Here is a 26,000-nt window from a genome sequence, read left to right on the forward strand (position 1 = left end):
CCCGGAGGCCCAGCTGTGAAATGTATTGGTGACTGTGATACCTGCTCAGAGAACTCCTTCCGTGCCATCGAACGCAGCATGGCCCCCCTTAGTGGCTGAACCATGCTACTGCAACGACCAGGACTCTGGGGCGCTGCACTCCCCCCTGGTTAAACACAGTACTCCGGGACTGGGAAGAAAAACAACAATACAGGTTAGCAAAAAGACATACAATTTTGTTGAGTGCAAATAACAATAAGTATACTTAAGTAGGCTTCCCTTTATGGGAGGTGAGGACACTTGTAACGTTACAAACATAATTAACCTTATAATTTACAGAGTATAAATAACTTCTGTTACCCAACCGGGTATTCTATTTAGTGCAATTTTTGAAATAATAACTTAACATTGCCTTTAAGAAACTCACACTCTTAGTCTATCAAAGGCCTTCCTATAATCACATTATAAGGCATTTCAACTTTACATTCTCCTTCTTGTGAACCTGCAGGACCGCCTGTCCCTACGGCACCAGACCTACTGCCTCTCCTTTCTTCTACAGGACCGCCCTGTTCAGCCAGGGCCTACTGCCTTTCGCTACTATACACAGTATAGACATAACATTCCTTTCGGTTGAAGAACTCTGAGCCAGCTCTACTCGGCCCCTTTAAGGACTCACTCTCTAACCCCTACGGGTTCACTCTCTGTCCTTAGCAATAAAGTAACTTTTCAATGGGGACGCAGGGTTTACCTTCTATCCTCACCCTCATTATTACTTCTCTTACTTTCAACTATGCAGACCTCTACTTCTACCCCTACGGGCTCTCTGCATCTTTCCTGTCTTCAAAACATTATTCAAATTTCACATTTTAACAAATTCAACACATATAACTCGGCATGTAAAACAGTTACATTTTCTTTTTAAGGCATCATTACCACATTACTGTTCTGTAACAGTATCGCTTTCAAGTACAATTCTTCACATCCCCTTTAAGAGGGGACCAGGTCTCTCTGAGGTAGCTCGTCTTCTCAGCCTACCAGTCTCATGCAAAGTTCCGGTCCGGTATCTTCACAAAGTGTCTTTAACTAGGACCAGTAGGAACGGTTTCTTCGCAAAGTGTCTTTTGACTAAAACCAGTAGGGAGCACCTTTAAGAAAGTGCAAACTATTTACAAGGGAAAGTTTGAATCATGCGCAGTTCATGATTTCTGCAGTTCTCTTTTTTAAAACTGTATAAACTTCAGGAAAACAACAGTGACCCCGGATCAACAAAGGGGTCACCTTTAACTATAGACGGGTTTAGCAGCAAACAGGAACAGTTAAAGGAATGAACAGTTAACTATTTACATTTTTCATTAATAACATCACTTTTACCGTCGGGATGCAGCAGGGGGTCTTCTTTCTGGCCTCACCAATCCCACAGATCGTTCTGATGAGCCAGGGCGTCGCTCCGGTCCTAGCAGGGCCAGAATCCCTCGCTGGGAGATCCTGGCTGTCGGCAACTGTATGCGTTCCCCCGGGGCACGATGATGTCGATCCTCTGGTGGTTCCGCGGGACCGGGCTCTGCAGTTTTCTTCGCCGGGGTATCGTCTTCCGGTACCCCTGCAGCAGCCTGGAAAGCAACACACCGCTGCACGCCGCGGGCTATCCACCCTGTTTCACCCACGGCCCTCCTCCACCGTGTGTAGGTGACAGCATCACCTGGCTCCAAGTTACAGTCGAATCTCCCGCTGCTCAGCTCCACCTCTGTCCTTTCCACGCGAACTTGTAGTGGCTCCCCGATCTCTTGGATTATCCCCTGTCCATGCTGGGAGTTAAAGGCCACCACCACACCCCAGTGTGACGGTGGGATCTCGGGGGGGCTTATCAGGTCCATCGGCTCGGCGGGCTGGGACCGGCTCCGCCAGGCTGCCGTCAGGCGCCGGTAATGTTCCGCATCCGGAATTATTTTTAAGCCCGGCGTCGGTGGTGCATCCTCGGACGCGGCCAGGTGAGCAGAAGCAGGGGACACTGGGGACAGGCGGATTTCTGTGGGTTGCCCCATCCGCGCCAGCACACGGGCGTCATGCTTCAGGCGGCGTGCCAGCTGCCGGGTCTCGGCTGCAGCCGCACACTCCGCGGACATCGGCGGGGGGGGTCGTCCCATCGGTGGCCTCGTTGAAGTCGAACCCCGCAGTGTGGGCGCCCCTGAGGTTACCTCAGGCTGTATATCTTCAGGCCGCGCCGGATCAGTTCCGCCTGGTGCTCTGGATGCCGCCATCTTTTTTCCTTCTTCTAGGTCGTTTTCCCGCGGTCTCTTTCGCGGGCGGCCCCGTCCCCATGGTCTCCACCCTCCGGCCAGAATCAAGAGGCGGACCTCGGCGGTTGACGGGCACGTCCTCAAGACACAAAAATACTTAGACTGGGCGGCCATTATTCTTCGCGCGCTCCAGCTCGTCTACGCCCACTCCACGCCCTTCTTCTCTTCCTGCGCTCTCCTCAGCGCTGCAATGGCGGCGGATTTTGGCGGCAACTGGCACAGCACACAGTCTTGCGATAAAGTTCAGTCCACACACAATAAATCACAGTCTCTAGGCACACATGACCTGATTCTTCAGGCTTAAGTAGATCCTGTTCGTGACGCCAAGTTGGAGCGCCCCCACACCGCCGCAGGGCCGAGGGGTACCCGGAGCCGGGCCTCTAGGTCTCAGTCCTGGGGTTGTCACGGTGGCTAGACCCGGTCCGTGGCCCTGTCTGTCGTGGGGGACGTCCGGTGCAATAAGTGATGTTGTAGCGGTGCAGTTGTGGGGTGCAGGGCGCGGTAAATAACGAGGACACCAGGTTGCAGTCTCTTTACCTCTTTACTGAAGCTCTCTGGGTCCTCAGTCCGGAATACGGCTCACCAGGCTGCGCAAGTCCGGCCGGTCCAATGGCACTTCCAGAGCTCTCCTTGCAGGTGGAAATCGGTGCCTTCCTTCTAGCGCTATGTGTTGCAGTCCTTCCCTGCTGTGCTTACGGAAAGTACCCCACAACTGTTGTGTCTGTTTCTCGTGTTCCCTCACAACAACTTAATTCGCAATGATCTTCCTCGTCCCTCCAGATACTATGGTAGGAACGCACCCGTATGACGGGGAGGCTCGGAGATCTTCCGGGACTCTATCTGCGCCCCTCTCCTGTTGGTACCCCCCTTTGCCTTCCTGGATGATGCGTGAGACAGTCCGCCTCAAGCTAACTGCCCTGCCGTAGGTCTGAGGTATGGCTTGAAACTCTTTACCTCCTCGGCGTTCCGGCCACCGGTAGTGCGCCTCAGTAAGGTGCTGCCTCTTTCAGCACAACCCTCACTGGTATCTCCTTTCGCTTGATTTCGTTTCTCACTCAGCACAATCTATCTCGCTTCTTAGTCCTTCCTTGGGCACCGCCGCTATGCTGAGCAGGCACGGTCCCTTTACGTTCTTTCCATGCCAAGCCTCTGCCAGGATCCCACCCCTGGCAGAGACCCTACAGTCTCTCCCTTCACAACACCCTCTGCCACCAGGTGTTGCTCCGTTCAATCCCGTCAGCGTTCTCCCTAACTTCCTGCCTGACCCCCAGTTTACCCACTATGGTGGGGAGTGGCCTAATGAATAGCACCCTTAGCTCCCCCCGGAGGCCCAGCTGTGAAATGTTTTGGTGACTGTGATACCTGCTCAGAGAACTCCTTCCGTGCCATCGAACGCAGCATGGCCCCCCTTAGTGGCTGAACCATGCTACTGCAACGACCAGGACTCTGGGGCGCTGCACATGTTATTTGCTTTCCTATATATCTGCTCTGATCCAATCATGGGCTGTGCATCATCTACATTTAGATATTTTTCACTTTATAATTTTACTACTTATGGTCCACAGGTCTCCTCCATAGCTTGAGCAGTTATATTATATCATAATGGTTTACTAACTTTTATTGACACCTATTAATTTTATGATATTCACATACTACCATTTGTATTTTATATAAATGATTATACTGTGTACTCCTCTTGTGCCTTAAACGCTTCTTATTCCCAGTCATACCCACCCCTTTTTTCCTGTACTTTCCCCCCCCCTATATTTTTCATCAAATACAATACAACTCGTGTTTTTATATTAATTATGATGAAAATTGCTATTTTAGCCTTTCTAAAAAGTGTTGTGCTTTTGGCATTTTCTATATCCCCTTTTATTGGCTATGATATATATGATCGAGGTCTTGTTGATGTGTGATTATAATAAATATATAAACCGCTCTGGCAAAAATTAAGAGACCACTGCACAGTTTTATAAAAATCAGCTTCTCTACATGTCTGACAGCCATTCCATTCCAGTGTCAGTTGAATTCCAACCAGAGTACACCTCATTCTACTTAGGCTATGTGCACATGTTGCGGATTAGGCTTAGGAATTTCTGGTGCGGATTATTATTATTATTATTATTTATTGTTATAGCGCCATTTATTCCATGGCGCTTTACAAGTGAGGAGGGGTATACATAATAAAAACAAGTACAATAATCTTGAACAATACAAGTCATAACTGGTACAGTAGGAGAGAGGGCCCTGCCCGCGAAGGCTCACAATCTACATTGATTCTGTCTCTCCTGGCAGGAAACGCACCTGCGGTTTTTTGTGCGGTTCCGCAGCCTTTTTTGTGCGTTTTTGCTGCGGTTTTCTTGCGGATTTGCTGCGGTTTTTACCCCTTCGGTTTTCTATAATGGAGTGGGTACAAAAACGCTGCAGATTCACAAAAGAGAAGTGACATGCTACTTCTTTTAAACCGCAGCGTTTCCGCAGCGGATTTTCCGCAAAGTGTGCACAGCATTTTTTTTTTCTCATTGATTTACATTGTACTGTAAATCAATTGTGGATCTGCAGCGTTTCTGCACCTCAAAAAACGCTGCGGATCCGCAGCAAATCCGCAACGTGTGCACATACCCTTAACGTGCTTCTGATTAGGTGATCACCTGAACCAAACCTTATTAAACAAAGGAAAGTATAAAAAACACTGCTGCGGTGCTCACAATCCTCTTTTAATAGGACAAGTTGGATGGCAAAACAAGTGCTAGTAATATCCCAAAACTAACAGGAATGAAAAAGAACTTTAAACCATGCCAACGGAGTTGAAAAGAAAAGTCTTGAGTGAGGAAAAGAAGGGCTCAATTCTGGCTTTACTAGCAGAGGGACACAGTGAGAGTCATGTTGCCTCCATTGTTAAAATTTCTAACATGGCAGTCCATTACAACAAGGTCAAGCAGCAGACATTGGGGACAACGAAGCTAAAGACTGGCAGAGGGTGAAAACAACTCTACACTGACCGGGATGACAATCATCTTATTCGAATGTCACTCATCAACCGCAGGATGACATCAAGTGACCTACAAAAGGAATGGCATATGGCAGCTGGGGTGAAGTGCACGGCAAGAACAGTTCATAACAGGTATCTAGAGGCAGGACTCAAGTCATGAAAAGCTAGAAAAAAGCATTTCATCAATGAGAAGCAAAGGAGAGCCAGGCTGAAGTTTGTCAAAGACCATAAGGATTGGACCATAGAGGACTGGAGTAAGGTAATCTTCTCTGATGAGTATAATTTTCAGCTTTGCCCAACACCTGGTTGTCTAATGGTTAGACGGAGACCTGGAGAGGCGTACAAGCCACAATGTCTTGCACCCACTGTGAAATTTGGTGGAGGATCGGTGATGATCTGGGGAAGCTTCAGCAAAGATGGAATTGGAAAAACAGTTGATTCCTCCTGCTCAGGCAATGTTCCCCAACTCTGAGGACTGTTTTTTCCGGCAGGGCAATGCGCCATGCCACACAGCTAGGTCAATCAAGGTGTGGATGAAGGACCACCACATCAAATCCCTGTCATGGCCAATCCAATCTCCAGACCTGAACCCCATTGAAAACCTATGGAATGTAATCAAGAGGATGATGGATAGTCACAAGCCATCAAACAAAGAAGAACTTCTTACATTTTGGTACCAGGAGTGGCATAAGGTCACCCAAAAGCAGTGTGAAAGACTGGTGGAAAGCATGCCAAGACGCATGAAATGTGTGAACAAAAATCATGGTTAGTCCACAAAATATTGATTTCTGAACTCTTCCTGAGTTATAACATTAGTATTGTTGTTCCTATATGATTATGAACTTGTTTTCAATGCATTATTTGAGGTCTTTTTTTTTGTTATTTTGACCATTTCTCGTTTTCAGAAAATAAATACAAAATTTAGAGCTTGGAACTTCGGAGACCTTTTTTGTCAGTAGTTTATAGAATAAAATGACAATTTTCATTTTACTCAAAAATATACCTATAAAGAGAAAAATCAGACAAACTGAACATTTTGCAGTGGTCTCTTAATTTTTGCTAAAGCTGTATATATACACACATACACACATTATTTACCGTATATACTCGAGTATAAGCCGAGATTTTCAGCCCAAATTTTTGGGCTGAAAGTGCCCCTCTCGGCTTATACTCGAGTCACGGTCGGCGGGTGAGGGGGAGAGGGCGCTGAGGCATACTTACCTGCTTCCGGGGCTCCTGGCGCTCCCCCTGCCCGTCCAACGGTCTCCGGGTGCCGCAGCTCTTCCCCTGTTCAGCGGTCACGTGGGACCGCTCATTAGACAAATGAATAGGCTGCTCCACCTCCCATAGGGGCGGAGCCGCATAATTCATTTCTCTAATCAGCGGTGCCGGTGACCGCTGACAGAGGAAGAGGCTGCGGCACCGAAGACCAGCTGTCTGGGGGAAGGAGCGGGACGCCGGGAGCAGGTAAGTATTACATATTCACCTGTCCTCGTTCCACACGCCGGGCGCCGCGCCATCTTCCCGGCGTCTCTCTGCACTGACTGTGCAGGTCAGAGGGCGCGATGACGCATATAGTGTGCGCGCCACCCTCTGCCTGATCAGTCAGTGCAGAGAGACGCCGGGACGGGACGCTGAGGAGCTGCAAGCAAGAGAGGTGAGTATGTGTTTTATTATTTTTATTGCAGCAGCAGCACAGCTATGGGGCAATAATGGACGGTGCAGAGCACTATATGGCACAGCTATGGGGCAATAATGGTGCAGAGCACTATATGGCACAGCTATGGGACAATAATGGACGGTGCAGAGCACTATATGGCACAGCTATGGGGCAATAATGGTGCAGAGCACTATATGGCACAGCTATGGGACAATAATGGTGCAGAGCACTATATGGCACAGCTATAAGGCAATTATGAACGGTGCAGAGCACTATATGGCACAGCTATGGGGCAATAATGGTGCAGAGCACTATATGGCACAGCTATGGGGCAATAATGAACGGTGCAGAGCACTATATGGCACAGCTATGGGACAATAATTAACGGTGAAGAGCACCATATGGCACAGCTATGGGGCAATAATCGTGCAGAGCACTATATGGCACAGCTATGGGGCAATAATGGTGCAGAGCACTATATGGCACAGCTATGGGACAATAGTGGACGGTGCAGAGCACTATATGGCACAGCTATGGGGCAATAATGGTGCAGAGCACTATATGGCACAGCTATGGGACAATAATGGTGCAGAGCACTATATGGCACAGCTATGGGGCAATTATGAACGGTGCAGAGCACTATATGGCACAGCTATGGGGCAATAATGGTGCAGAGCACTATATGGCACAGCTATGGGACAATAATTAACGGTGAAGAGCACCATATGGCACAGCTATGGGGCAATAATCGTGCAGAGCACTATATGGCACAGCTATGGGGCAATAATGGTGCAGAGCACTATATGGCACAGCTATGGGGCAATTATGAACGGTGCAGAGCACTATATTGCACAGCTATGGGGCAATAATGAACAGTGCAGAGCACTATATGGCACAGCTATGGGGCAATAATGAACGGTGCAGAGCACTATATGGCACAGCTATGGGGCAATAATGAACGGTGCAGAGCACTATATGGCACAGCTATGGGGCAATTATGAACGGTGCAGAGCACTATATGGCACAGCTATGGGGCAATAATGAACGGTGCAGAGCACTATATGGCACAGCTATGGGGCAATAATGAACGGTGCAGAGCACTATATGGCACAGCTATGGGGCAATAATGAACGATGCAGAGCACTATATGGCACAGATTTCTATGGTACAGCTATGGGGCAATAATGAATGGTGCAGAGCACTATATGGCACAGCTATGGGGCCATAATGAACGGTATGGAGCATCTATTTTTATTTTTGAAATTCACCGGTAGCTGCTGCATTTTCCACCCTAGGCTTATACTCGAGTCAATAAGTTTTCCCAGTTTTTTGTGGCAAAATTAGGGGGGTCGGCTTATACTCGAGTATATACGGTATATACATACAATTGTTTTCCCATTAGAAAAAAAAAAGACTTGAAAGTTATGAGCAAAATTTTGGAGAGAATCTGTCTGATCTTCTGACATGTCTGTTTTGAATAAACGTCTCTATGACAAGGGGAACGGTAAGATCCACTATTTTGTGTAGGAATAACAATATAAAGTTATGAGATGATGGAGCTAGAATAGTTTTATGGCAATATCAAAATTTATATAGTTTATGTTTTACTACTTTTTCACAATAAATAGAAGTTAAAACAGAATTTATTTTTGTGCCGCAATATTTGGCACGATAATTGTATTGGTGTGTCTGCAGAGCTGTGTAAGTGCTTGTTTTAAAGAGAACCTGTCACCCTGTTTTTTTCAGAATGAGATAAAAATACCGTTAAATAGGGCCTGAGCCGTGCTTTACAATACTGTATTTTTTGTCCCCTGATTCCCCACCTATGCTGCCGAAATACCTTACAATAGTCGCCGTTTTCGCCTGTCAATCACGCTGGTCTGGTCAAAAGGGCGTGGTGAAATGGCTGTTTCTACCCCACCTCTTGCTTATCTTCCCGGCGTTGGCGTAGTGTTTTGCGCATGCGCAACAGCCGGAAAAGAGCGCGATCTGTGCTATTCCCCTGGTTATCGGTGGCGGCGGCCATCTTCCTGAGGCCGCGCGTGCGCAGATGGAGATTGCGGCGGCCATTTTCCTGAAGCCGAGATGCGAGCTGTTACATTTCTGCTATTTCGGAACAGATGCGACTTTTTGATCGCCTTGAAATCTTTTATTTGGACATGGGGGAGGGGTGTGTGTGGAGGGAACAAAAATTAAAAATAAAAACCTCAAAGAAATTCTGGAATTTTTTTCTGCAGTACTTACGATATAGGATAAAAAGGATAATTTTATAGCTATGGGCATGGCGGCCATATTCTAGGTTTATGGTAAAAAAAAATCATTTTGTACCTTAAGAAAATCCTTTGACTTTTTTAAAAATGTTATTAGTGCTACTATGAGACCTGAACATGCAATACCTCTGAATTCTACCTTGGATCGGCACGGTTACACGTAAATGCTGGGTGGATAACAGGCAATTGACATCTACCAGGTATGGAGTGAGCTCCGCTCCAGAGCACGTTCATTACTTGCACCTGGCGTGTAACGTGCATGTACATCAAGTCAGGAAGGATTAAATTAGTTGTCAAAGATGATCCTGAGGGTAATGTACACTTATTCTGACTATATTGTACATGGATCAGACGCATGCACAGTACCTAGCGTGCAGAGTAGGACCATCAGATGAGAAGTGTTAGAAGTCTGGGTCACGATCTCACACACCACAGTCATATGATTCATAAGACCACAGGGTTCTCCGTCTGGAGTGTGCACCGGGCACAGAAAACCCCACGACTCTGGCAGAAGACGGCGGACACTTGTAGTCCTCATCTTGGCAAAGGAAGCCCCTCTGTGTACACAGCGAAAGTGAGAAAGGTAACGGACGAAATTCAGCTTGTCGGCCACTACTGTCAGCCCACTAGTTTGAAGCATACCAAAACCTAAAAACAGGAGAAAAAAAAATACCAATAAAACTTGCACTCTACAACTTAAAAAAAAGTTGACAGACAGCCGTGTTAACTAATTCCCCGATGACCCCGCCATGTACTTGCCACTTTTGCTGCGCACATTTCCAGTCGCCAGCAGATATTCACACGATCTTGTGAGATCGGTGGTGGAACTGAATATTTTCATCAGGTTTTCTGTATTCATGGCGAAGTTACTCTTCTGTCCTCTCTTCTCCAAGTTCAGTTTGGCTCCCAGCAGCCAGCCCTCCATCTTTTCCTTTAATACAAAAAGCAAAATATTAAGTTTCACTTGCAGAGGATTGGGATCTTCCAATTGTGTTTGGTTTTCTAGAAAAAGGAAAGTTTTTAAAGTTTTTAAAGGGAATCCGTCACCATGACATGTGTGTAAGGCAGAGGAGCCACAGATCGCAGAGATGTAAGTATCTCCGGTCGCTCCATAGTAAAGGTTAAGCGTTTGTGTACTGGGCTTCTGAGTCCGGAGAGATGCATTATAATGCCAACACGGACCGATGGCAGACTTACTGAAGGGAGATAAAAATGACATTGTTGGATCAGTGTCTTCATTTAGCCACACATTGTAGTGGGTAAGGAGAAGGGCTTATAATCACAGATTCTCTGTATATAAGGATACGAAAGACAAGGGTGTAGTCATCCCCTCTCCGACATTGCAATATTCACAGCAGTTTCCACAAATGGACACACTGGCATGTCCAGGTGATTGTGCGGACACAGGAGCTGCGCTCAGCGCCATCACCGCAGGAGCTCAGCTTATAGAAGCTTTTCCTTATTGTGTAAGCCTGTGTAAATATTAGTGTAGTGACAGAATTGCCATCTTCCGCAGTTTCCAGCACGGCTCCACTCCTCTTCTGGGTCACGTGACGGCTATTCGACTTGCCGGTTTACATCTGGGGTCTGTGTGAGCCAGAAGTCTCTTTTACTGTGTAAGTATAAGGAGCCATGTTCTGTGCTCTATGGACTTACATGGTTAAGACCACTTCCGGCTCACACATGGACCCCAACGTGAGCCGGCAAGTCGGAATAGCAGTCACGTGACCCAGAAGAGGAGTAGCACTGGAAACTGAGGAAGATGGAGAACGGTGAGTATAGTAACACTACAGTATGGGGCATGGTTATGCTTTGGAGCAGAGCAGTTGCACCAGAGCAAAGCTCCTAGTATTACAATTAATAATAGTGAAGAGAATCTGCACTAATTGGACTTGCCATCGATGGGAGATGGCCTGAGAGTGGGGACGCACCAAGTATTGCGGGTGCTAGAGTGACATGTTCGCATGTCCCTGCGTCCACAAGTTTCACAGTCCCCTTGTGTTCATCGTTAGTAATAATATAAGGGTAATGTGGGTATCGGAAAAGTTGGAAGGGAGAGGTCCTGACAATTCTTTCAAAAATGTCTCCTTTACACTTTTGGATAAAAAGACCATCACTCCCTGTTTGCAGTGAAGAGGGCCCATACAGTCCTCATAAGACCTGGGCAGTGGGCAGGCCTACCCGGCCTAAACTGAATAAAATCCTCCACCTACAAGGATCAAGACATAGTATTAAAGAAAGTGTGGAAAAATAAGGACTTTAGGCTTGGCTGGCAGAAGATTTCATTCTTTCCGGAATTCTCAATGAATGTCCAGTGCAAAAGGTCCATGTTTCAGACATTAAACAAAGAAATAGCATTGAGCCTACAGAATGTCTTGAGTTATCCTGCCAAATCGAGAGTGATTCCCCTGGGTACCCTACTACCTTTTTTTAGACTCTCAAAGATGCTCTAAGATGGCTGGACACTAGTGATGAGTGAACGTGCTCGAATAAGGCATCATCCGAGCATGCTCGAAAAATATGTTCGAGTCCCTGAGGCTGCAGGTCTCGCCGCTGTTCGGTAGCTGCAACATCTGCAGGGATTGCCTGTTTGTTAGGCTATCCTTCCATGTGTTGCAGCTGTCAAAAAGCCAGGAGACATGCAGCTGCGGGGACCCAAACATAATATTCAAGCATGCCGAACACATTCTGATAGCACCCGAGCTTAGATAACACCTTATCCAAGCACATTCGATCATCACTACCGGACACACACGAGCTGCAGATCCAACAGGACAGGAGAGCCAGAAGAGTCAACATTTTGGAAAGGTCTTTTGAAGTAGTAGCTAAAAGCGCTTTATCTCTGGGTAAAATGAATGAATGTGACATGTTGCTCAGGCTTTCTCTGCAGTTTAGAAATTAGACATGAGTTGATTTTTGTGCAGATTTAGTATTTTTCTTTGCAGTAGTGTGAACCGGGTCCCGGAAACACCGGTACTTGGGAAACGTGCACTTCCTCGCAGTAAGAGTATAACAGATGGCCGGTTTACATCAGTTTGGGGAGCGAAAGGGTTTTATTGCAGGGGGGAATGAGGGAGCAGTTCTCTTATGTACACATGTATTAGTTTTTACACACGTATTGGTTTTTGGTTTATTATAAAGGAATTGAATCTGCTATTTGCTCTATTGTCTAGAATCCTGACAATTATTTTTAACTTGAGAAAATGGGTTGAACAGTAAAAATCTTGTCATGGAATATCGAAGGCTTAAAAAATGGTTCCAAAAGGCAAGCGATTTTGGAACATCTCGGGAAGGTTAATCCTGCAATTATGGGGTTGCAGGAAATGAATATGGCCAGGGAAACCGTTCATTAGCTCACAGGTCTTGGATGAGATATACCAAGATCAACAAAAAAGAAGAAAAAATATGCGGCACTCACCCCAAGATAACAGTGATGTTCGTGAACTTTATTGGAGAAAACATCTGGAGTACATCCTTCAGGACATCAGATATACAGGTAAACAGGAGGGTGCGGTATTGGAGTACGGACAACGGCCGTTTCGCACACAAATGTGCTTCAACGGGTCCAGAGAGTAGATTACAACACGTCATTTCCTTTTCAAGGATCTCTGGCGTGCATTTCAAACAATGTGATTACATTCGTGACTATGACAGACAAATAATAAATAAAATAATCTACATACAGCAATCTAAATAGGAACAATCTACAATATACGATATTATCTTCTTTTTAAATATCATAAATATCATTCAATAGTATTATTTAACAATGAAACCAAAAACATCAGAATTATGCCTTCATAGACAATCTTACAAAAATACGGACATCTCAAGTTTGTCATTAAGACCTATTGGTCCCTGAGCATTTGTATTTAGAATCCATTTGGCTTCTCTTTGTAATAGAAATCTCTTTTGATCACCTCCCTGTGAGGAATAAGTCACAATTTCTATTCCAGCAAAACTAAGCAGTTCTGGATTAGCATCATGTTTTTCTCTCATATGGTGGATTAATCTTAGGCAGCCATTGCCCGTTAATATTGAATTATAATGCTCTCCGAATCTCTTGATCAAAGGTCTTATTGTTTTTCCGATATAAAAATATCAGCAGGGGCAGAATAGGGCATAGACTACAAATTTACTCTTACAGGAGACAAAGTCTTTTACGGTATGGGTAATAGAGCCTATTTGCAAAGGGTTCTTTGTTATATGGAGATGGCAAAACCTACAGTTTCCGCATTTATGATTACCAGTTGGTGAATTACCAGTGAGCCAGTTATTTCTTGGTTCAGATATTCTATTATGCACTAATAAATCCGATAAATTATGGGTACGTTTATATGCAAATGTTGGAGCATTTTTATAAATTGATGATAAATCTTTATCATTCTGTAAGACATGCCAATTTTTTCGAATAGAAGCATGGATGATTTTATCTAAATTACTATGCTTAAACGTGGACGTTAAACTATACTCTAAAATGATAGCACTTAGATTTAACCCATTTATCCCACATTTGATACATAGAGAGCAGGTGGGTTTTGTCCCCGGCAGGGAAGCCAGGGATAATACTATTAAGACAATATCCTTGATTTCAAAGGCCAGAGCCAGAGAGATCCCTTTATGTCTGTTATCAGTCGATGCCGAGAAGGCTTTCGATCGAGTTCACTGGGGATTTTTAGAGGCTACACTAGAGGCAATAGGTATACGACAGAGGATGAGGAATTGGATTATGGCTCTTTACCATGAGTGCGAATAAATGGTCAGTTGTCGACACCGTTCTCAATTAAAAACGGGACAAGACAGGGGTGTCCACTTTCCCCATACCTATACATCCTGGTAATGGAGACGTTGGCTAATGCTCTCAGACACAATCAGTCGATTAAGGGGATTCAGGTGGGTCATACGGACCATAAGCTGGCTCTATTTGCAGATGACCTTTTACTGTATGTGACCTCACCTAGGGTCAGCTTACCGTCTGTTTTGGAGGAGTTTGAAATATTTGGGAGGCTGAGTAACTTCAAGGTTAACTTACAGAAAACAGAACTACTCAACATAAATATCCAGGATAGTGAGGTGGAGCAACTTAGGACCAGTTTCCCTTTTCGCTGGAATAAACATTCCATTAAATACCTGGGTGTCCACATCCCAGCTGACCCCCAGAAATTATTCGATCTTAATTTCCTTCCACTCCGGGGTTTGATAGAGAAAGAGACGAAGTCCTGGTATCGTTTGCCACTGTCATGGTTTGGGAGAATTAATGCCCTTAAGATGGACATCTTACCTAAAATATTATATATTTTTCAGACTATACCGTGGGATGTGGAGGGGTCCTTTTTTTGGGGTTTACATAAAATAATGAGAAAATTTGTATGGCATAGGGGGCGCGCTCGTATTAGCCATACCCAGTTAGTTCGACGTAGGGAGGACGGGGGTGCGGGCCTGCCTGACCTGCGAGCATACCATGCGGCGACTATTGGAAACTGTGTCCTGGATATATTCCATAATAGGACAACCAAACTCTGGGTGGACATTGAATATGAATCATCCCCTGGCATGTGTTTGGGAACCTTTTGGCTTCCATACTCTATCGACCTAGGGAAATTGGATATATCTCCGACACTATACACTATGTGAGATCATGGAGGCGTTTTGCAAAGCGTTTCCACCTAGCGACTATTCCTGGACCACTAACCCCCTTGGTTGGTAACCCTGGACTCTCCCCTGAATTACAACATTCAACATCCATAGTTTTCTCTGGTGCTCGGGGGGCTATTCCTCGTATTAGAGACGTGACCAGCCAGACAGATATTTTATCATTGAGAGAGATATTGGGTGAAGGGAGGCAAATGCCGGGGCATTGGCTGCAGTATCTGCAACTCCGGAGTTATATTGGCTCTCTGGGGTTGGAGGGCTCGTATCACATGTCCACTCCTTTTGAGCAGCTGTGTCATATGTCTCAGGGCCCAGCACATTCTATTTCCTTGATATACGGTTTGATAGTGTCCGGGGGGGGGGGGGGGGGGGGGAGACGGACCTCTCAGTTATACAGTACAATGGCAAAGAGAATTACACAAGGAGATTGGGCCCGAGTTGTGGGTGAGGGCCTTCACGTGCGCGCATCGGCTGTCGGTGTCTTGTAGAATCCAGGAGCTGAATTCTAAAATTATAACACAGTGGTATAGAACACCTGTTAGGTTACATAAAATTGACCCAACAATATCGGACACCTGTTGGAGGTGTAATGGGGCGGTGGAATCCATGTTACATATATGGTGGAGTTGCAGTGGTGTCAGATCCCTCTGGAAATACATATTTGCCTTATATAATCATATTACAAACAAACAAGTAGAGGCAACGCCGGAGATAGCTTTATTGTCAATTTTCCCGGGCTCTGTGTCCAAAAACAAGAAGAGTATGTTGCCGTACTTCATGAATGCAATGCGCCAAATCATACCCAGATTGTGGAGATCACCCGTAGCGCCGAGGAGGATAGTTTGGGTGGAGGCATTGGATGTGCTGTGCAGGATGGAGGAGATGAGGGCCTTTGATGACAGGTTGGGTGTCAATTGGCATGCGAAGTGGTACCCATGGATACAATTTAAAGAAGCACAACATTTTCAGACATGGGTGACACAGGGTGTACTGCCTCGCCCCTCATAATGGGGATTTACTGAGTAGTGAGTTGGTGGAGTTCTGGCGTTATACATGCACCGATATCCGTTCTCTTTTTCTTCTTCCTATCTTTTTTTCTATTTCTCTTTTCTCCTAAGGTATTTTGTTATTTGTGTTTGTTCGTTTATATAGGGGTGACCTGCTTTAACCCTCTCAAACTGTTTACAAACTGATGTTTATACTGCTGTGGTATCACCACAGAGGTAATGGAATTACCGATGGGGAGAGGGGTGTAGAACGTTGACATTGTTTTCAATGGTTACCATATAATGTTGTATATTTCTCTTTCTTACTGAATAAAAATATTTTGAACAATAAATTACTATGCTTAAAGCAAAAAGAAAATCTTTTTGTTTTTTCTGAATCAAATTCGTTAATTCTTTTTCTTTTCAAAAAATCATGTTGTGTGGATTTTTCTATGCGATTTTCGGCTTCTCTTAATATTTGTGGAGGATAACCCCTTTTCATAAATCGAACTTTTAGCTCACTGATTTGTTCGTTAAATATTTTATTACTATTATTAATTTTTCGTAATCTCACCATCTGACTATATGGCAGTCCGTTTTTTGTATGAGACGGATGTGCACTTTCAAAATGCAGTATATTGTTTGTTGCAGTTCTTTTTCTAAATACTTTTGTCAGAATATCACCTTCATTTACCTATATTTTTACATCTAAATATTCAAGATCATTATGCCCAAAACAAGAAGTAAACTCCATATTATCATTGTTGGAGGTGTTCAAATATTTCACAAACTGATTAAATTCTGTTTCATCCCCATCCCATATCATGATATCGTCCACGAATCTAGTATAGAAATGAATGTGCTTCAGGAAGGGATTATTGATATTATTAACATATGTGTCTTCGAACACCGCTAAAAACAGATTTGCATAAGTACAAGAAGTGGGCGTACCCATGGCTGTCCCAATTAATTGTGTGTACCATTTATTCATAAATTTGAATGAATTATTGGACAATATAAACTCAAGGCTTTCTGAGATAAAAGAAATTATTTCAGGATCTACACCTCTTTTTTGTAGAATACTCTGGATTGCCTGTATACCTTTTTCTTTTGGAATACGAGTATACAAATTGACTACATCGATAGATGTTAATGCAAAGGTGGGTTGCCAATCTATTTCTTTTAGAGCTAATACCAAATCCCCTGAATCCTTAATATATAAGGGAATACTTGGTAACAATGGTTTTAATAGCCAGTCGATATATTGAGATAATGCTTCAGTAACTGAATTTATCCCTGAGATTATAGGACGCCCTGGTGGTTCTTTTATATCTTTGTGGATTTTAGGTATGCTATACCAATAGGGAAATCGTGGATATTCAGGTAGTAAACTCTCTGCGCGTTTTTTAGGAAGCACTCCCTTTTCCACATATTTTCTTAGTAATGATCTTAGTTTAGTAATATACTTTTGAGTAGGGTTACTGGAGAGCGCACAGTAAGTGGATTGATCATTCAATTGCATTAAAGCTTCTTTTATATAGGATTCCTTATCCAATACAACAATGTTGCCTCCTTTATCTGCTCTCCCGACAACGACATCGTCCCAACTTTGCAATTCTTTCAAAGCTGACAATTCTCTATTATTAAGATTCTTTTTCGGAGTTTGGTAAATAATTGCTTCTATATCCTTTATTACCAGGTCTTGGAAGAGATCGATGGCGTTGCCAGGGGAGACAGGGGGCATAAAGCGAGATTTGATTCCACCCATAAAGGGTGTTTGTGCAGATGTATATGAAACATCTGTATGTTGTGGTATAACAGAATCATTTAAGCTTAGTAATAGGGCTGCTTCTGAGTCTATTTCAGCAGGATATAACATGAAACCCAGAGTGCCTATGTAATTTTCTCCTTGAGATAAGGTACTAGATATCATTTGGGAGCCATGAGTATTTAAATCTTGCTTTTTATCCTTTTGAAAATGTTTATGAAGATGGAGTTTTCTCACGCTTTTAAATAAATCTACTTTAAAGTTGGTTAAATCAAATGTTTCTGGAAGGCAATAATTTAATCCTTTGGACAGTAATGAGATATGGTCAGCATTTAAAGTTCTTTTTGATAAATTCAATATTCGTAATTCATCTTGTATTCTTTCTGTCTCTGTGTTTATTTCCTCCAAGAGACTTGCTTGCGTTTTCTTTTGGCAACTGCGTCTTCTTCTCCCTCGTCTGACCTTTCTTCTAAAGGGGATGATAAATTGGTTTCTGGTGGAATAGTAGTATTGGCTTCACCTGAATCTTCTGCAGCGCTTGATTCGGAGTCGGTAATCCAACCATCTGATTTCTTTTTCTTATTGATTTTATTACCTTTTTGGCTGCGGTTTCTATTATAAAATGTGGATTGCCTTTTATTTTTGTTCCACTTAAACACCATTCCCATGTCATAGTCGGCTTTGTCTCTCAGGAATTTTTCTCTCTTTTGCTGTTTAATTTCTATCTGTAATAGAGTCAGTTTCCTTTCCAATTTATTGGAAAAGTTTTTATTTTGGCTGTCTGTTACTCGTGATACTAGTTCCATCTTAGCTTTTTCCAATTCTTGACATATTTCCTTTTCTCAATCCTTATCAATGAGCTGGGCTGAATAGATATCTGGAGGAAAAGAGCTCCTGACTAGTGATGAGCGAGCGTAGTCGTTGCTCGGGTTTTCCCCTAGAACGCTGGGGTGACATCCGAGTATTTATGACTGCTCGAAGATTTAGTTTTCATCACGGCAGCTGAATGATTTACAGCTACTAGCCTGCTTGATTACATGTGGGGATTCCCTAGCAAACAGGCAACCCCCACATGTACTCAGCCTGGCTAGTAGCTGGAAATCATTCAGCTGCGTCAGTGAAAACTAAATCTCCGAGCAGTTACAAATACTCGGAGGTCACCCCAGCGTGCTAGGGGAAAACCCGAGCAACGAGTATACTCGCTCATCACTAGTCATGACTCAAGCGCTTTCTCCTGCGCCACCTCAAATATCATCCAATGTCACAGATAGATTTGATTCTTTGTAATTCCACTATTGCTCCGTTCTTAATGAATATGGACTACGCCCTCAGATCTTTATCGGATCCCTCTCCCCTTTTGTTTTGGGTACAAGTGAAACCAATGAGGTCTAGATACCCTTTAGGCTGGAAACTTAACCCATTTAACCCATTCTGTCTCTGAATTATTAACTGTGATAGTGTTAAGGGGAATCTGTTGCAATTGTTCTGCACAAAATTTAGGCTCAGTTCCTATTGGTGTAGGTTGAGACGCTAGAAAGGCCTTCGCGAGGGGTACTAATAAGCGACATAAAAATTGTTAAAGATAACTCATGGAAAAAAGAGCAGAACTTAGAGAACAGTGTGCGGGGAAACTGAACAAATATACACTGCTCAAAAAAATAAAGGGAACACTTAAACAACAGAATATAACTCCAAGTAAATCAAACACTTCTGTGAAGTCAAACTGTCCACTTAGGACGCAACACTGTTTGACAATCAATTTCACATATGCTGTTATGCAAATGGAATTGACAACAGATGGAAATTATTGGCAGTTATCAAGACACACACAATAAAGCAGTGGTTCTGCAGGTGGGGACCACAGACCACATCTCAGTACCAATGCTTTCTGGCTGATGTTTTGGTCACTTTTGAATGTTGGTTGTGCTTTCACACTCGTGGTAGCACGAGACAGACTCTACAACCCACACAAGTGGCTCAGGTAGTGCAGCTCATCCAGAATGGCACATCAATGCGAGCTGTGGCAAGGTTTGCTGTGTCTGCCAGCGTAGTGTCCAGAGGCTGGAGGCGCTACCAGGAGACAGGCCAGTACACCAGGAGATGTGGAGGGGGCTGTAGGAGGGCAACAACCCAGCCGCAGGACCACTACCTCAGCCCTTGTGCAAGGAGGAACAGGAGGAGCACTGCCAGAGCCCTTCAAAATGGCCTCCAGCAGGCCACAAATGTGCATGTGTCTGCACAAACCGTTAGAAACCGACTCCATGAGGATGGTCTGAGTGCCCGACGTCCACAGATGGGGGTTGTGCTCACATGCAGGACGCTTGGCATTTGCCACAGAACACCAGGATTGGCAAATTTGCCACTGGCGCCCTGCGCTCTTCACAGATGAAAGCAGGTTCACACTGAGCACATGTGACAGACATGACAGAGTCTGGAGACGCCGTGGGGAGCGATCTGCTGCCTACAACATCCTTCAGCATGACCAGTTTGGAAGTGGGTCAGTAATGGTGTGGGGTGGCATTTCTTTGGAACAAGCCCTCCATGTGCTCGCCAGAGGTAGCCTGACTGCCATTAGGTACCAAGATGAAATCCTCAGACCCCTTTTGAGACCATATGCTGGTGCGGTTGGCCCTGGGTTCCTCCTAATGCAGGACAATGCCATACCTCATGTGGCTGGAATGTGTCAGCAGTTCCTGCAAGATGAAGGCATTGAAGCTATGGACTGGCCCGCCCATTCCCAGACCTGAATCCGATTGAACACATCTGGGACATCATGTCTCGCACCATCCACCAACGTCACGTTGCACCATAGACTGTCCAGGAGTTGGCGGATGCTTTAGTCCAGGTCTGGGAGGAGAACCCTCAGGAGACCATCCGTGCCTCATCAGGAGCATGCCCAGGCGTTGTAGGGAGGTCATACAGGCACGTGGAGGCCACACACACTACTGAGCATCATTTTCTTGTCTTGAGGCGTTTCCACTGAAGTTGGATCAGCCTGTAGCTTCATTTTCCACTTTGATTTTGAGCATCATTCCAACTCCAGACCTCCGTGGGATATTAGTTGTGATTTACGTTGATCATTTTTAGGTTTTATTGTTCTCAACACATTCCACTATGTAATGAATAAAGATTTACAAGTAGAATATTTCATTCAGTGATCTCTAGGATGTGGGATTTTAGTGTTCCCTTTATTTTTTTGAGCAGTGTATATCCAGAATGATTGCTCTGAAAATATGGCGCAGTGGAAGAATGCCCAGCACTACAGTACACACATTTCCAAAGTTTGTAGGCAAAAAGATTGGGAGTGTTTCTTAATTGACACCTGAGCTCCTTCCTGGAGGGTGTTTATAGACCCCTTTGTTCATATAGACCACAGTTTTATAATTAGCACACAGTGGATGAAGGGACCAGAACCTTTGTGTTATTTCTTTACGGATTGATAATGAGATTTGATCTACGTACCTTTAAAAACATGAGGAACAGCTGTCCTGGAGTTAGGACCTCCTGACTCATTAAACTGTCCGTACTGTCCTCCATGCACTTGTCTTTTGCAAAAGTAAAAAGTTTCCTGGTCATGTGGCAAAGCATGTAGAATTTCTCAACGTTGGTTTTAAGATGTATGCAAATGCACTGTCTGTGAATAGACAAAACGGTGGTAATTACAGGGAACAATGGTGGATTCTGTACAAAAGTTACTAAAGGCTCAACACAACATGTCGATGGATGTCGGCCGTTGCTGGGTTTCTCTCTCCCAGTAGGTGTAAGACTGGAATCACACAGGAAAGTTTTGATGCAGTTTTTCAAGCCAAAGTTGGATGTGAATCCAGTGGGCAGGAGAAGAATAAGTCTTTCCTTTATACTTCACACATAAACCGCATCCACTTCTGACAGCTATGTATGATTCCAGGCTTAAAGGGGTATTCTTGTTTAACCAAACCAGTGGATGGGTAAAAACTGTCAAGTTTGGAGGAAGCCCCCAAGGTTGGACTCAGAGAAAGCAACTGAATCCAGGTCCTGTGTTTCCACCACTACATGGGCTAGTGGTGGTGCCGAAGGTCAGACCCCTACTGGCAAGTAAAGTGACAGCATATTCTAGAGAGATGTCATCACTTTATACTGAATAATTCCAAACTAGAAAGACTAACCGAATATATACTTCTACCATACAAACCACTAAGGCTATGGTTTTTAAATGCAAATTTTAAGCTGTGTTTTTACATCACCAGCAAAGTCTATGAGATTTCAGAAATCCATCACATTGGTTTTATTATCCTGACTGATGTGGAAAACTGCAGCATGTCACTTCTTTTACCGTTTTTTCACCCATTGAAAGTAATCGGTAACCGCAAAAACGCAGCAAAAATGCAGCTATCAGGTTTTGCTGATTTTTCGGTGCAAAAACCTTGAAAGTTGCAACATGTGAACGTAGAATGATCTTTCCAGCCTAAGGCTGTTACTGAACAGGACAGGAATAATGGCACAAGTGCTTGTATTGGGGGCTAAATAATGCTGCTTTTATAGCAATTATAGAAACTACTCTACACATTCCTAACCCTACTCTGCCACCTGTTCATTAGTATACCACTCTGGCATGAAAAACTTGACTCGAAAACGCTCTCCCAGATATTTGAGGACTTGTTCTTGGGTCTGACACCCGTCTTCCATCACCAATCGCAGCATCTGTGTGACGCAGTCTCTAAAGAAGGAATTGCCCTCTTTTCCCTTGATCAGCTCTGTGAAAATCTGATAGTCGGCAAAACCAACTAATGCCTGTAAGAGTGAAAGACACCAGATCAGACGGAGACACAAAATAGCTAAGAAATAATACAAATTTGGTCTTTTGAGGTCCAAGGGCCATATTGTCATCACAGGCAGCAATACACTTTATGTGCTCTTACTATATGAACAGGGAACCCATTCTCATATTTGTGGGAGGCACAGAGATGGCTACATACCCACTCTTTTTTCGGATGTGGAAACTACTTTGGACACAGGACTAGATTAGATGGTCAGTGAGGGAGCCCAGACCAAGGGGTGGTCACACAATCACCACTTTCCACAGGTCCGGTGATAAAATATTTGCATGCAGCGGTAGTTGCACATGCGCACCGCTGCACCATTCATTGTCTACGGGACTGACGGACAAAGAAAAGCATAGCATTTTCCGCTCTTCAGCAGTCCATAAACAATATAGTAGGTAGCGCCATCTATAGGCTGGATGAAGGCACTCTGCTCAAACACCAATACTATGGCTGACCCTGCTGATAAGAAACAAGAGTAGGGGAACCACAAAATACAGAACGGGCCAAAATCTTTCTGATCACTATGTTTCCGAGAAGACTTCTGTGGGCTAGTGTTGGCAATGTGTAGGAACATGAGATCATGACGTCACTTACGATCTACACTGACCTTCAGTGCAAAGCCTATGGGGAGGAAGAAGAGCTCCTTGTTATAGATGAAATTAACCATTACAGAGCCATTCTCCAGGTAATGCAGATTCATGTTTGCAGCGGTGTGCTCATCTCGGACACAACGGATCGTGAGACCTGGAAAAACAAGCGATATATCGCAATGAATGGGTTAAATCATTTTTCATTGGGCGTACGAATTATGGTATCACAAATACTACCATCGGCTAAAGCCAAATTGCATCTACTACATGACTGTGCGGCCGGTTTTATATATCTGACATTCACAATACACGCTGGGACCACCATTTCTGGACTGGCACAGGAGCATTCAAACATGGATGCATCATATGTGCCCATGAAGATGGTGAGTTTGGGTCAGGAAACCAGCAACTGGTACAGACGTAGCAGTCCAAGCACTGAATGTCGGATGTATGAAACCAGACTCAAACGCTGTTCCCTACAGAATCCATCATCCGTGAAGGTTTCTGATGGTCTATTTAATTTTACTGCCCTTCCCGTAGGAGCCAGGTTTTCATTTTGGTGCTTTCGTCGCTCCCCTCTTTCAAGAGCTATAACTTTTTTTAATTGTGTCAACATAGCCATATGAGGGCTTGTTATTTGTAGGACGAGTCATGGACTTGAATAAGATCAATCACTTTACTGCACTGACAAGCCGGATGACATTTCCAGGTGCAGTGAATTCCACCGTTGTAATTTGGGTTTCATTTCTATGGTGGTAAATGTGCCGCGATCCTGCAGGTGAGCACCATTATGGCAAAACACCAAGAGTCTTTTTTTTTTTTTTTTAAACAGTAAAATATATATACATTTTTTTAAATTAAGCATAAAAGCCTATTTGTTTGTGTAGCCATTTCCTTAGACCTATAACTTTCATTTTTTGGTCAACTGAGCTGCGTGATGACTTGTTTTCTGTAGTTTTTATTGGTCCCATTTTGGGATACATACGTTTCTTTCGCTTTTTATTTTTTTTTTTATTTGCTCTATGGGTTAAAATTACATTATATTTTGATAGATCAAACTTCTACAGAAGCGGATATAACAAATTCACTTTTTTATTTTTTTGCATTTTCGGGGCCATTTTACACTTTTTTTATATACTACTTTTAATCTCTTTTAGCCCCTCTACAAAACTCGTACCTGTGATCTTTTGATAACTCGCATTATATACTAGAACACTGTAGTATGGGAATACATTTAGATGTAACTATCTCCTAGGATTCTCAGCCCAATCGGACCCACGCTGGTTGGAAACCCTGAAATTGCAAATGGTGCACGTGCGGCATTCTCCTCCACAAGCGCCTTCTGCTGTCCAGTGACTATGATTGCCGTAATTACTTAATGGAAGCATAACTTGTCTCGTGGCTTAACCTGACATGAACACAATTATCCCGGCCTTTAAGTAAACCCTTAAACCCAGAGATTTCTGCACGCTCCATGCTCTATTGACTAAAGTTGAGCAAAAAGAATAACAGAACACTGATCCCGAACCACGTCAGCAGTCTGATCAAAACCCTACAACCCTCCTCATCTGCCGGCATCTACAGCGCCTCCTCTGGTGGCTCCGTACATCATGAAGGCATCACTCTACAGTGATGATTCCAACATACAGGAGAAGGTTCGCCGGGCTCTTCCAGCCAATGTGGCCGCTGGACCTAAGTCCTGTCAATCCTATGCTCAACTTCGTTACAGATTTTGGCAAATTGACTTTACGCCAAGTAGTTTCCCAGAATTATTGTTATTCCATGGTGCTTTACATATGAGGAGGGGTCTACATAATAAAAACAAGTACAATGATCTTGAACAATACAAGTCACAACTGGTACAGGAGGAGAGAGAACTCTGCCCGCGAGGGCTCACAATCTACAAGGGATGGGTGAGGATACAGTAGGTGAGGATAGAGCTGGTCGTGCAGCGGTTTGGTCAATCAGTGGTTACTGCAGGTTGTTGGCTTGTCGGAAGAGGTGGGTCTTCAGGTTCTTTTTGAAGGTTTCGATGGTAGGCAAGAGTCTGATATGTTGTGGTAGAGAGTTCCAGAGTAGGGGTGATACGCGAGAGAAATCTTGTATGCGATTGTGGGAAGAGGAGATAAGAGAAGGAGATCTTGTGAGGATCGGAGGATGCGTGCAGGTAAGTACCGGGAGACGAGGTCACAGATGTATGGAGGAGACAGGTTGTGGATGGCTTTGTATGTCATGGTTAGGCTTTTGTACTGGAGTCTCTGGGTAATGGGGATCCAGTGCAGGGATTGACAGAGGGGAAAGGCCGGGAATAGCGGGGGGACAGGTGGATTAGTCGGGCAGGAGAGTTTAGAATAGATTGGAGGGGTGCGAGAGTGTTCGAGGGGAGGCTACAGAGCAGGAGGTTGCAGTAGTCAAGGAGGGTTTTTGCAGATTCTTGGTTGAAGAATGTACGGATCTGTAAAATATTTTTGAGTTGAAGGCGACAGGAAGCGGAAAAGGCTTGGATATGTGGTTTGAAGGAGAGATCAGTGTCAAGGATTATCCCAAGGCAGCGAGGGGGGGGGTTGTGTGAGATGGGGAAAGATGATGAATTCTGTTTTGGCCCCACATGATGATCCATACTGTATAATGGCCCCACATGATGCTCCATACTGTATAATGACCGCACATGATGCTCCATACTGTATAATGGCCACACATGATGCTCCATACTGTATAATGACAGCACATGATGCTCCATACTGTATAATGACAGCACATGATGTTCCATACTGTATAATGACGGCACATGATGCTCCATACTATATAATGGCCCCACATGATGCTCCATACTGTATAATGGCCCCACATGATGCTCCATACTGTATAATGACCGCACATGATGCCCCATACTGTATAATGGCCCCACATGATGCTCCATACTGTATAATGGCCCCACATGATGCTCCACACTGTATAATGACCACACATGATGCTCCACACTGTATAATGACCACACATG

The 26,000-nt window shown here is 44.3% G+C and overlaps 2 protein-coding genes across 2 annotated transcripts in view; both read right to left on the bottom strand.

Moving 5' to 3' along the window:
- LOC143804614 (DNA-directed RNA polymerase I subunit RPA2-like) overlaps window positions 1-26,000 on the bottom strand; it is a 391,215-nt gene that overhangs the window by 318,723 nt on the left and 46,492 nt on the right.
- The window catches only part of LOC143808918 (DNA-directed RNA polymerase I subunit RPA2-like), an 87,117-nt gene that overhangs the window by 25,645 nt on the left and 35,472 nt on the right, over window positions 1-26,000 (bottom strand). Inside the window, 5 exon segments of the mRNA XM_077292097.1 lie at window positions 9,568-9,849; window positions 9,961-10,132; window positions 21,070-21,241; window positions 22,166-22,377; window positions 23,017-23,153. Of these exon segments, the coding sequence (XP_077148212.1) occupies window positions 9,568-9,849; window positions 9,961-10,132; window positions 21,070-21,241; window positions 22,166-22,377; window positions 23,017-23,153 (975 nt within the window).

Source organism: Ranitomeya variabilis, chromosome 2 (genome assembly GCF_051348905.1).
Source record: "Ranitomeya variabilis isolate aRanVar5 chromosome 2, aRanVar5.hap1, whole genome shotgun sequence".
Taxonomy (NCBI): Eukaryota; Metazoa; Chordata; class Amphibia; order Anura; family Dendrobatidae; genus Ranitomeya; species Ranitomeya variabilis.